Genomic DNA, 13,010 nt, shown 5'->3' on the forward strand with positions numbered 1-13,010 from the left:
AAGCGGCAGTCTATGGGAACCCAAGCCGCGGGGTGTGCCTGAGTGGGAGGCTGAAGAGGGCGAACCGGTTTTTTTCTTTCACGGAGTCTTCCGCGCGCTTAGGCTCTTAGAGGCACAAAAGCCCACGCATCCGTCGCCCGATTTCTCTAGGGATGGGGCGGCGTTCGGACGGCGGGGCGCGTGCGCCCGCGCGGGGAAGGGCAGTGTGTTGGAGCCTGCGGCCCCGCGCGTCGCTCAGAGTTACTTTGGCGTTGCTCCGCCCCGCCCCGCGCGCCGCGGCTGCCTGGTGCGGACCCGACCTCAGGTCGCCCCGCGCGGAGGGCGAGTCGGAACCCTGTAAACTCCCGCGGAGTTGGGGATCTCTCTGGAGAACTTGAGAACCTTAATAGAGTCTTTGCGGGCAGACGAGGAAGAACTCCATGGCCTTTGGGGGTCATCCTAGGGCCCCTTTCTGCCTTCTGGATCACCCCTTGTACATTTATATCTGCAGCAAATATTTCTGGAGTGCCTGTTGCAAGCTTTGGGGTTACTGTGGTGAGCAGTGAACCCCGCTCTCCTGGAGCTTGCAGTCCGGTGGTGGAGACACTCCTGACCAATTACATAAGTCGTGATAAAAACACAAGGGGCTGCGTCCTCCTCAGAAAAGCTACCGCAGTCGCTGCGGTATTACTGCCAGTTGGGGACACAAAGATTCTGTATTATCCTCCTCCCTGTTGTTGCCTACGGAGCAAGGCAGCTTTGTAAGTTGTAGTGGGCTGAACTTGGAAAAGTTACTTGCTAATTTTAGCAGTTTATATGAAATATTTCCATTTTCTTTTCTGCACTGGAGCAAGGATGAAAACAGAAGAAAAGTCAACTTTTAATGCCACTCAGGGAACCATTGTGTGCCCGTAGAATATGTTAATCGGTTTCTGTTTACTGTCAGATTCTTTGTGGTGTGGCATTTGACATTTGCCCAACTGTTGCTTTATCTCATGAACAAACCGGCTTGTTAGTGCCTGGAAAAGCAGTGTTTTCGTGTAGTGCGCTGGACTAAGCCTGCAGCCTGGCAAACGGCGTCAAGTACACATGCACACAAAACATGTTTCTGGAGGAGTTCTGTCTTATTTTTGGACTCTAAAAAACTCTGGAATTTTTCTTTGTTCCTACAAAGTTTTTCTTATGTAAGTCTCAGGCTGTTTATCATGGATAATTAATTTAGAGGATGCTGATTATCGTGACATGAGAGGAGAAAAATGAATTCCAAACTCAGTGCCTCATCTTTAATGTCGAATTGATATTATATATGAGACATATTTTAATGTCAAGTTTGTTAGATTGACGAATATACTGGAGAAGATACGTTGTGAATTCACTAAACTGGAGTTTGGATTAGGATGTTGAGACATTAAGTGCAAGTTTTTTGTTGGCATCCAGGAATTGTATTTATTACAATCTTGTTAAGACAGTTTTTTCCCCCTCAGCAAGGGAAGATTATGATGAAGATACAGGAAAAAAGTCACAGCTAATGTTATTTATTTATTTTGGTACCAGGGATTAAACCCAGGGGTGTTTAACCACTGAGCCACAGCACCTTTTTCATATTTATTTAGAGACAGGGTCTCCTTGAATTAGTTAGGGCTTTGGTAAGTTGCTGAGGCTGGCTTTGAACTGTCATTCCTCCTGCCTCAGCCTCTTGAGCCGCTGGGAGTACAGGCGTGTACCATTGTGCCCAGCACATGTAATGTTAAATGGGTCTTTTTTAATGAAAAAAAAAGTAAGTTATTTAGATAGCGATTATAGCATTGTTCTTTCATTGAATTCTGGAAGACTGGGACAGGTGTATAAGGAACGTCTCTTGTTCCTTGATCTCAAAGCTCCTGGAAACTTAAGTGGTTTGTTCAGGATAGCAAAGTTGGCACTAAAACTAACTGACCTTTAATTGCCATAATTAGTACTCTTTCAAAGAGTGTGACTTATTTAACTTTCAAAGCCAAGATGGCTTAGAATTGTTACAAGAAGAATGAATTGCTATTTTTAAAAAAGTTTTGAGACAACATATATCTGGTAATCTCACAGGTGTGTATTAATATACATGTATAGAAATCTTTGTACTTTATTATTATACATATTTGGAGAATCATAAAATCATACTGGTATAGAACTTGGAAGCTAGCCACTACCTCATCAAGCCTCTTGAGCTGAAATTTTCATGTATTTACTTAATTCTGTATAATGAGGACAGACTTTCTCCTTACTATTACAAAGCTGTAGAATGATGCAAAGCCAACTTGGACTCTTAAATTTTAGTCCTAACTCGCTAAAACTACTTTTACAGATAGCAGAGGTAATTAAATGTTTGAATATAAAAGAAACCTAAATTTTCCTTTCTGGGCTTCAGTTAATAATACAGAGGGAGAATACTTAGAATAGGGATATTTAAAATTATTGATTAAGTATGATATCATTCCAAAGGTATAAAATAGTTTTTTTGTGGTAAACCATAGTAGGTGTAGGAAAAGACCTAAATGAATTCAGTTTCTAAATAAATAAAGTATTTCTAGAAATCTGAAGGAAGAAATATCACTTGTTTAATACATTGTCCATATGAACTGGGTATTGCATACTTTTATGAAAGAGATTTCTTTAGTGTGTAATGAAATTTTATGTAAGCTGATTCACTAATCCCCTTTATAATTTGTTATTAAAATGAATTTTGAAATATAGCAGCAGGTAGCAACATTAACAAAGTATTTTTAAGAGAATTTTGTTTTTTGTGTTTTCATGTTTGCTTAAATGATTTTAGAATATATAATAGTCGTTTCCAGGTAGCAATATATTGTTAGGGGGTGCACTTTAATGTTCTTTTATAGGCAGTATTTATTAATGCCCTCCCTCAAATTTTCTAGTTTTTTATTTTACTTGACAGACTTTACAATAAACTTTTTCTAATTTTATTTCAGATGTTGGATGAAAATAACCATCTTATTCAGTGTATAATGGACTATCAGAATAAAGGAAAGACTTCAGAGTGTTCTCAGTAAGATTGATAAGAAACATTTTTTGTATTCATTTTTCTGTGTGTGTATTTTTTTTTTTTACTTTTTCATTTAAAACAGGTTGAATTATAACTATTTTAAAATGTAAAGTTCAGTGTTTTTAAAATATTTTGTAGAGTTATGCAGTCAATTTTAGAAAGTTTTCATCATCCCAGAAAGAATTCTTATGCCCTGTGGCAGTCATTTCCCATCCTTCTCTCTAATCTTTGAACTCCAGATCTACTTGCTATTTTTATAGATTTTAGATTTGCCTATTGGATCCAGACAATATGTAGTGTGTTCTGACTGAGTTTTTTCACATGGTAAAATGTTTTCAAGGTTCATCCATGTTGAAGCACATATCAGAACTTCATTTTTATTGCCAAATGTTTTTCCACTGTACGTTATTTGTCAGTGATAGACATTTGGGTGGTTTATAATACTGCTATGAACCTCTGTGTACAAGTTTCCATGTCTTTCTTGGTATTTTGCAAAAGAAAACTTTCTTTGTGAGGGAGGTGGGTATCAATTTTTTTTTACACTTCTTACCCTGTTTTATAAATAATGAATTCATATCTGTGTATTGATCGATCTATGGAAAAGTTAGATATTGATCTATGTAGTATGTTTATTTGCTTCTGTGATATAGATGAGAAAGCAAAGCCTATGTTTAATAAATAATTGGTTACTGTTTATGAGAACCACACTTTTTAAATTTGAAATGATATCTGAAGTAAATGGTATATCCTAATTGAAACTGATGATAGAATAAGTTGAATATTTTATCAAACATCTCTGGAGTAGCATTGTCTAGTAGATATTTAAATGTAGGCCACATATGTGATATAAAATATTCTTGTGGATGCAGTATATAAATAAAAAGAAAAAGGTGAAATGAATATTAATAATATATTTAAACTCATTATTTCCAAAATGTAATTTCATTATGTAATCAGCATAAAAAGTATTAATGAGATATTTTATATTGTTTTATTCATACTAAGTATTGAAAATCCATTGTGTATATTACTGTAATGACACATCTCATTTTGTATTAGCCACATTTCATTTTGTCTAGTACTGCTGTATTGGACAACACAGCTTTTGGATATCTTATTGAGACCATTTTGTGGGGCACATCTGTCTTTCTTAGTAATCTCACTAGTCTATTCCCAGGCAGACATTCCCAGCAACCTCTGGCTGGCTTGCTTTTCCTTTTGTGCTGGTCTCTTGGTTGTCGTTTGATTCACTACATATTAATTTTCAGGTCTTTGTTACTTTTTCTTCTGTGTGTAGAACTATTTTGAAATCAAAAAGTTGTATTTTGTTTTTGTAAAAACAAAATCATCCAGATTTGATGGTGCACACCTCTAATCCCAACTACTCTACAGGCGGAGGCAGAGGCGGGAGGATCACAAGTTCAAGGCTGATGTAATTAGACTCTATCTTGAAATAAAGTGAAAGGCCTGGGGGTTAGGAGGATAGCTTTATGGTAGAATACTTGTTTAGCATGTGCAAGGCTGTAGGTTCAATCCCTGCTATTGTAAAAAATTAAAAAATCAAAGTATAAAAACAGAGAACATAAGTAATCTTTTTATTCCCAGCCTTATTTCCCTCCCTTCCACAATTGACTATTTTTAATGCTTTAGTATGTATCCTTCCAAAAACTTTGCTGTACATTTACATGTTGCATTCATATCTATGTAAACATACATGGATAAATATTGTTTTTTTTTAATATTTATTTTTTAATTTTCAGCGGATACAACATCTTTGTTTGTATGTGGTGCTGAGGATCGAACCCGGGCCGCATGCATGCCAGGCGAGCGCGGTACCGCTTGAGCCACATCCCCAGCCCAACATTGTTGTTCAAATATTTTTGTAGGTGATAGTTTTATTTTTTGTGGTGCTGTGGCTTAAACCTAGGACCTTGTACCTGCTAGGCAAGTGCTGTACCCTGACCTGCATCCTTAGCTGTAGGTTACAGTTTTTTTAATGGAATTACTGGGTCAAAGACCATGCTAAATTGCCAGATTACCCACAAAGAGATGGTTTTGGTTTGCTTTCCCTAATCAGGTTTTCAGAGTCCTGGTTTTAAACCATACCTGCCTGCAGTGAGTATTAGCCATCTTTTAAATATTTTTGTACATGTGATTGGTGAAAAGTGGTGTCTTTTTAAATAAAACATTATTTTGAAATAATTTTCACGCTTAATGAATGTTCAAAGATAGCACAGGGGTGGTGGGGTGGGGGTGCGGGAAGGTATGGTGCATGCCTGTAATCTTAGCAGTTAGCAAGGCTGAGGCAGGAGGATTACAGGTTCAAAGCCAGCCTCAACAACTTAGCAAGGCCCTAAACAAATTAGTGAGACCTTGTCTCAAAATAAAAAAGTAAAAGGGCTGGGGATGTGGCTCAGTGATTTAATCCTTGGTACAAAAAAAGAAAAAACCACAAGAAATTTCTGTGTGATATTCACTGAAATTCCTCAAATGATAACATTGGCCTATTTGCTCTTTCATTTTTTTATCATAGTGTTTTTTTTCTGGAACATTTGAGAATAAGTATAGATGTGAGTCTCTCTTCTTACTTTGAGTAATCTCAGTGTTTCCTAAAAACAAAAATGTATTTTTAAATTGCCAGAATGTAATTGTCAAAATCAAGAATATAATACTATTATTCAGTCTTTTTTTTTTTTAAACATATACCTGAGAGCTTTATTGAAATATGTTTTACATCCTTTAACATGCAAGTTTTCAGAGTATACAATTCGGTGGCTTTCAGTATATTCATAGGTTGTACCACCATCACCACTGCCTTATATTATAAACATTTTTTCATAACTCTGAAAAGAGATCTCTACTATTATTCAGTCTTTATCACCTTTTCAGATTTTGCCAGTTGTCCCATTAGTGTTTTTTTTCCTTGGTCCAGGGTCCAATGCAGGATCAGATGTTGCATTTAGTTTGCATGTCTTATCTTAATATTTTAATTTGGAACTGTTCCTTTGTCTTGTCATTATACTTTAATCTAGAATTATTCCTTTCTCTCTTGAAATTGATGTTGAAGAATACAGACCAGTTATTTTGTGGACTGTATTTCTTTTAGGATTTGACTGCTGTTTCTTCAGGATTAAATTCACACTATGTACTTTGCCAGTGGTACCACAGACACAATATTCTGTCCTTCTCAGTCCATTCTTAGTTTGTCCCAATATTGGTGATAACTTTGACTTAAGGTGGTGGCTACTATTTTCTCTACCATAAAGTTATTGTTTTTTTCCTTTGTAATTTATATGTATCTTGATGGGAAAATACTTTGAGACACATATGCTCTTATCCTACTTTTACACATTAATTTTAGCATCTCCCAGTGATTTTTTTCCTGTTGTAGTTATTATTATAGTCATTGTCAAATGCTAACTAGACCCATCATTCCTTCTGTATTTATTTGGAATCCTACTTGAGAAAGATATTTTCCCTTCTCTCCCCCAATTCATTCCTTTATTTATATCTGAAAGGACTTGCACATTTTTGTTGTTTTCTCTAGGTTGTAATTTATTACATTAATAATACTATTCTTTTAACTGTTCCAGATTCAGCCACTGGGAGCCCCTCTGTATTCTTGACATTTCTCCATTATTTTTTGAGAATTTTCTTATTTTGTTGTACCACAAAATGTTCTAGTTTTATCCCATCCTTTTTCCTGTAGAAGTCTGGAATCACCAATTTCTCTAAGCCTAGTTCTTTTTTGTAGGATGATATTTAGAAACCAAGATCTGAGTATTAGATTTTTAAATTTTCTAATCAGTTGTCCATTTTGCATTTTATATGGATTGATTCAACTTGGGAGGCCTTGATTAGAATAATTATTTTTACCTTTGGCTTTAAAGAACCCAAAATATGGCCAATGGATTTTATGGCATAGGACAATTTAATTTCTTTCTTTTCTTTTTTTTTTGTATTGGGAATTGAATCCAGGGCCATTTAACCACATCTCCACCCCTTTTAACTCATTTACTTATTTTAAGACTGGGTCTCACTAAATTGCTAAGGGCCTTGCTAAGTGCTGATACTAACCTTGAATTTGTGATTCTCCTGCCTCAGCCTCCAACTCACTGGATTTATAGGCCTGTGTCAAAGCATCAGATCACCAGATTTAGTTTCTTATTGGACCCAGCAGCACATGTCATGAGTAGTAGGTGTTCAGAGTGAGAATTAACTTTTTTAACTGAAGTCAGCAAAAATTTATACTGTATTATTTTGTATATTTTCAACTTTTTCAGGAGCATATGATCATTTCCTTTGTTCTCTGTATATTGAAATAGACCTCATTTTCACATATGCTTGATGCAAATGGGGCTTAAATTGATTTAGGCTAGAATCTTAAATTCTGCCCTTTGATGAATTTCACAACTTTCTTTTTCAGAACCAGGGACTCCTTGTGTTGCATAGGGTGAGCCTAAATTCTTGGGCTTAGTTTTCTGTTTCATTTGCCTAAGTAGCTGGGAAATGGGCATGGGCTACCAAACCTAGTTTGTAATTTAATTTTATTTTTTGTATTAGAGATTAAGTTGAGGCGGGCTTTACCACTGACCTACATCCTCAATCCTTTTTTATTTTTTTATTTTGAGACAGGGTCTCGCTAAATTGCTTAGTACTGTACTAAGTTGCTAAGCCTGGCCTGAAACAAAGTCCCTGGGATTATAGGTGTGCACCACTGCATCCTGCTTCAACCCATCCTTGATGGATTTAATTTTATTCTTATTGTTCTTTAGATATTCTTATTTAAGTTGTCAGCGTTGGTTTGTGAGTAAAAAGAAAAAATTTCCTCTTACCAACTTTAAAAAATATTCTCAATTTTCATAATTAGGAAAAGAAAAAGGAAAGTATGAGATGTGTTAAAAATTACAACTATTTAAGAATTAATAGGGGCTGGGGATGTGGCTCAAGTGGTAGCGCGCTCGCCTGGCATGCGTGTGGCCCGGGTTCGATCCTCAGCACCACATACAAACAAAGATGTTGTGTCCGCCGAAAACTAAAAAAAAAAAAAAAAAAAAAAGAATTAATAGGCTAATTTTAATTAAATACTTCCTTCAGATGTGATGACTTTGCCTGAAGCACTATTTTTTTTTTTTTTTAATTAAAAGAACTATTTTGGGGGCTGGGGTTGTGGCTCAGTGGTAGAGTGCTTGCCTAGCATGTGCGAAGCCCTGGGTTCTATCCTCAGCACCACATAAAAATAAATAAAATAAAGGTATTGTGTCCAACTACAACTAAAAAATAAATATGTAAAAAGAAAAAGAATCAATACCTTATTAAAAAAAAGGAAATATTTTGCCAGACATGGTGGCACACACCTATTATTCCAGTGGCTGAGGCAGGAGGATTATGAGTTCAAAGCCAGCCTCAGTAATTTAGCGGGGTCCTAAGAAACACTGTGAGACCCTGTCTTTAAATAAGAATACAAACAAAGTGCTGGGGATGTTGCTCAGTGGTTAACACCCCTGGATTCATTCCCTGGTATCAAAAAACCCCAAAAACTATTTTATGAAAAAAGTATATGCATTGTAAAAAATTAGAAAACAAATATGTTGAGATAAGTGAGTGAATATCATATTTCTACCACCCAAAGATTTTTCACTGGCAATGTGTTTGTGTATATTGCTTTCTCCAACTTTATTTGCAGACATACACAAACATACCATATATATTTTTTCTGGTGTAGGGGGGCGTCAAACAGATATGAATCAATGGTCTGAATCACTTTTGGACCTCTATGTCCAGATCCTCTTCCTTTTTCATTCTGGTAACATATGAGAATGCATTTTTAAGCTGTTATGGCAGTTAAGCATTTTCTAAATTGACCAACTGATTACTTCAGTCAGTCCTTATTTTTTGCATTTTGTGTCGGGTCCAGTTGTTTCAGAGTATTTATAAGTAGTTATGGTACTGAAAATTTAAGAGTTTTTCTTTTTGTGGGGGTGATGTTAGGAATTAATCCTGGGGCCCTGTGCATGCTGGACAAGCACTGTACCACTGAGCCACATCCCTATCCCAAGGGAACTTAATTTTAAATTTTTACTTAGGAACATCACTTTTATTCTTTAAAATGTATTCCTGTTGTCTAATAGAAATGTATCCTTTATACCTTCTAGGTAAAGTTTTTTTTTTTTTTTTTTTTTTTTTTTTTTAAGAAATCTGACCTTTTCAATTAATTTTTTAATTATATCAATAAATTTAATAGTTGTTATTTTACACTATGGAAGGTAATTGATGTAGTAGTGTGTTAGTGGAATCTTTAAGAGGTGAACAGTCTCTCACTTAATATCTTAATAATAGTAAATATTTGGGGATAACCATCAGTATATGGAAACAGTATTATCACCAAACATAAAACATTTTGCTAGGTATGGTTTTGCACAAATCCTAGTAACTCAGTAGGTTGATGCAGGAGAATCACAAGTTTGAGGCCTCTTGGGACCTCAGTGAGGCCCTAAGAAACTTAGTGAGACCCTGTCTCAAAATAAAAAACAAAAGGGCTTGGGATATAGCTCAGTGGTAAAGTGTCCCTGGGTTCAATCTCAGTACCCAAAATAAACAAATAAAAACCTTCAAAATCATAAAATGTAGAATATATTTTATATCTGCTGCTAGTTTATGAAAGAATTACCAGCATCAGATTGAACATGTTTTATATCTGCCCTTAGCTTATGTATTCAATTTTCTGTTCTTTTTTTTGGGGGTGGGGGGTACTGGGGATTAAACTCAGGGGGCACTCAACCACTGAACCAAATCCCCAGCCCCATTTTGTATTTTATTTTAGAGACAGGGCCTCACTGATTTGCTTAGTACCTCACTTTTTGCTGAGTCTGGCATTGAACTCGGCAGTCCTTCTGCCTCAGCCCCCAGAGTTGCTGGGATTACAGGCGTACAACACTGCGCTCAGCTACACTTTTCTTTTTTTAATGCACTATTTTAGAAATCATAAGTGTATACATTAAGAAAATGCAATCATGTTGCTTAATAATGGGATATTCTGAGAAATGCATCATTAGTCAATTTCATCATTGTGCAGATGTCATGGGGTGTACAGTGTACAAAGATAACTGGGTTACTTCATGAAATAATCTTATGGGATCACTATGATATATAAAGAGATATACATCTATCATTATGTTATTATATGGTATATAACTAAAACTACACCAGTGACAAATGTAATGGTATTTATGGAATCTCAGGAAGATATTTAATTTTTTATTATTATTTTGTGTCCAACTGAATTTAGACTCTTGAATCTTTCCTGATTGCATTTAAGTTTACCTATACACAGACTTAGAAAACTTAAGTATATACTATATTTGTTAGTATTTGTCTTTGAACCTTGTTTTATCTTAGAATAAGTTTATTTGATGAGTGCTGTAAAAAGCATGCAGTTTTGGGCTGGGGATATAGCTCAGCTGGTAGAGTGCTTGCCTCACATGCACAAGGTCCTGTGTTCAATTCCCAGCACCACACACACACACACACACAAAAAAAAAAATGCAGTTTCACCAAAAAGAAAAACCTATTGAAGTTAGAAAAGCCCAGTTAAAGTGTTTTGTTTTTTTTTCCTACCTTTTTGTATTGGGGGAAATGACTTTGGAGGTATCAGGACAAATTTAAATGTGCTTTGTGGGTTAGATGGTAATATTGTTAATGTTAATTTTAATTGCCTTATTATCATGGTTATACTGTTCTTTAAGGGAATGTCCTTATGTTTGAGAAACTGACAAGTATTAGGAGTAATGAATGGGCTGTTATATCTGCAGCTGACACACAAATGGCTTTGGAAAAAAGTATGTGTGCATACCTGTGTGTATTTAGAGACAAATGATAGGACATGTGTTAAAATACTAAAATTAGGGAATCTTTTTTTTTTCTTAAGAGCGTGTGTGTGTGTGTGTGTGTGTGTGTGAGAGAGAGAGAGAGAGAGAGAGAGAGAGAGAGAGAGAATTTTTTAATATTTATTTTTTAGTTTTCAGCTGACACAACATCTTTGTTTGTATGTGGTGCTGAGGATCGAACCCGGGCCCCACGCATGCCAGGCGAGTGCGCTACCGCTTGAGCCACATCCCCAGCCCCTAAAAATTAGGGAATCTGAAAGAAAGATAAATGGGACTCTTTACTGTTCTCAAAACATTTCTGCAAGTTTTAAGTAATTTTAAAATTAAAAGTTAAAAAGTTTGGCGGGGATGGAAGGATTAAATGAACACTAGATAGGGAAAGGGGAGAGAGGGGAAGGGAGAGGGCACACTGATAGGAAAGATGGTGGAATGCAATGGTCATCATTACTCTAACTACACGAAGACACGAAGGATGTGACTCTACTTTGTGTACAACAAGAAAAAAAATTGTTCTCTATATGTGTAATATGAATTGTAATGCATTCTGTTATAACAAATCAAAATTTAAAAAAAAATTTGATTGTTAGAAGAAGGTTAGGGGAATTAATCTACTTCATAAACAATGCTCTATTTATAGTTATTTAAAATTGCAAGGGACTTTGGAAGAAAACTACTTTAACTTCATTTTTAGATAAGTGAGACTGTTGAGTGGCAGATTGGATTTAATAGTACTTCAACACTGGCTTAGTAAGTACTAATCAGCATAACAATTTTTTAATTAAAGAATCAGGACTACAATTCCGGAAGTTGCTTTCTGAGGTAAAGTGCTGGTTGCTTGAATCTTTGTGAGATTCTACCATGGCTTACAGTTGTGAGGGCCAGAAAGGGCAGAAGGTGATGGTGTAGCTCATCAGCCTTACTTTAGATACTTGCAAAACAGAAGCTGCATTCAGGTGTGGTTCTGTGATCAAGCTAATATGCCAGTGGATGGCTGAATTTATTGGTTTTGATGAGTACATGAACCTTATATTAGATGATGCAGAAGAGATTCATACTAAAAGTAAAGAAAACAATTGGGTAGGATCATACTAAAAGGAGATAATATTACTCTGCTATAAAGTGTCTCCAACTAGGTTTGATGAATGAATGAGAAATCACAGAGAAAGTTACATTTTTTTTTTAGATGTTCTTTGCTGGGAGTATACTTCTAAAACATTTGTTTATATTGTTTTGATTATCCTTATGTTATTACCAGATGACAGTGAATGCTGCGGGACTCTTTATTTAAAAAAAAAAAGAATCATGAATAAACTATGCCTTTTAGTACAATTTATATTTCTGTTTTTGGTGTGGTAGTCAGTGGTCCTCAGAAAATCTTGTATCTGAGTATTTAATACAACCATAGTAATAATTAAATATCAGGAAAGCCTGAAGGAAGAGACTTTGAAATGAAGTATATTTGTTCTAATAAAAAATGGCAGATTGGCAGTATGGGAACCAGTATGGAGGTTCCTTAAAAGACTAGGCATGGAACCACTGTATGACCCAGCTATGTCACTCCTTGGTTTTTATTCTGAAGATAGTGATTAGTGATACCCACATACCCATGTTTATAGCAGCACAATTCACAATAGCCACACTATGGAACCAGCCTAGGTGTCCATCAACCGATGAATGGATAAAGAAAATGTGTATATGAACAATGGAATTTTATTCAGCCATAAAGAAAAATGAAATTATAGCTTTTGTAGGAAAGTGGATGGAACTAGAGACCATCACATTAAGCATAGTAAGTCAAACTGAAAAGTTTAGGGTCCTGTATTTTCACTCATATGCGGTAGCTAGAGGGGAAAAGGAAAAGGAAGATGGAGGCAAACCTCATTAAAATCAAAAGGGGATTAGAAGAGGAAATGGACCAAGGGGTTGGAGTGGGGAGGGAGTGGGAAAGTACTGGGGAGTGATACTGGCCAGATTATATTGTTGTATGTTGTATAAGTGTATGAATATATAACAACAGAACTATCAGTATGTACAAGTATAATGCACCAATAAAAAATGTGGGGAAAAAAATGACAGGTTGGTTTTTAAAGAATTCTGTATCTTTTTAA

The 13,010-nt window shown here is 35.7% G+C and overlaps 1 protein-coding gene and 1 pseudogene across 3 annotated transcripts in view; both read left to right on the forward strand.

Annotated features, from left to right (window-relative positions):
* Ss18 (SS18 subunit of BAF chromatin remodeling complex) overlaps positions 1-13,010 on the forward strand; it is an 84,747-nt gene that overhangs the window by 282 nt on the left and 71,455 nt on the right. For all 3 annotated transcript variants that reach the window (XM_046433425.2, XM_046433434.2, XM_046433442.2), the window contains exon 2: positions 2,943-3,019. In XM_046433425.2, coding sequence (XP_046289381.1) covers positions 2,943-3,019 — 77 coding nt within the window. The remainder of the gene's footprint in view (positions 1-2,942; positions 3,020-13,010) is intronic.
* LOC131424059 (small nuclear ribonucleoprotein E-like) lies at positions 8,128-12,845 on the forward strand (annotated as a pseudogene).

Source organism: Marmota monax, unplaced genomic scaffold (genome assembly GCF_021218885.2).
Source record: "Marmota monax isolate L192 unplaced genomic scaffold, Marmota_monax_Labrador192_F-V1.1 WCK01_AAM20220418_F8-fsc00126, whole genome shotgun sequence".
Lineage (NCBI taxonomy): Eukaryota > Metazoa > Chordata > Mammalia > Rodentia > Sciuridae > Marmota > Marmota monax.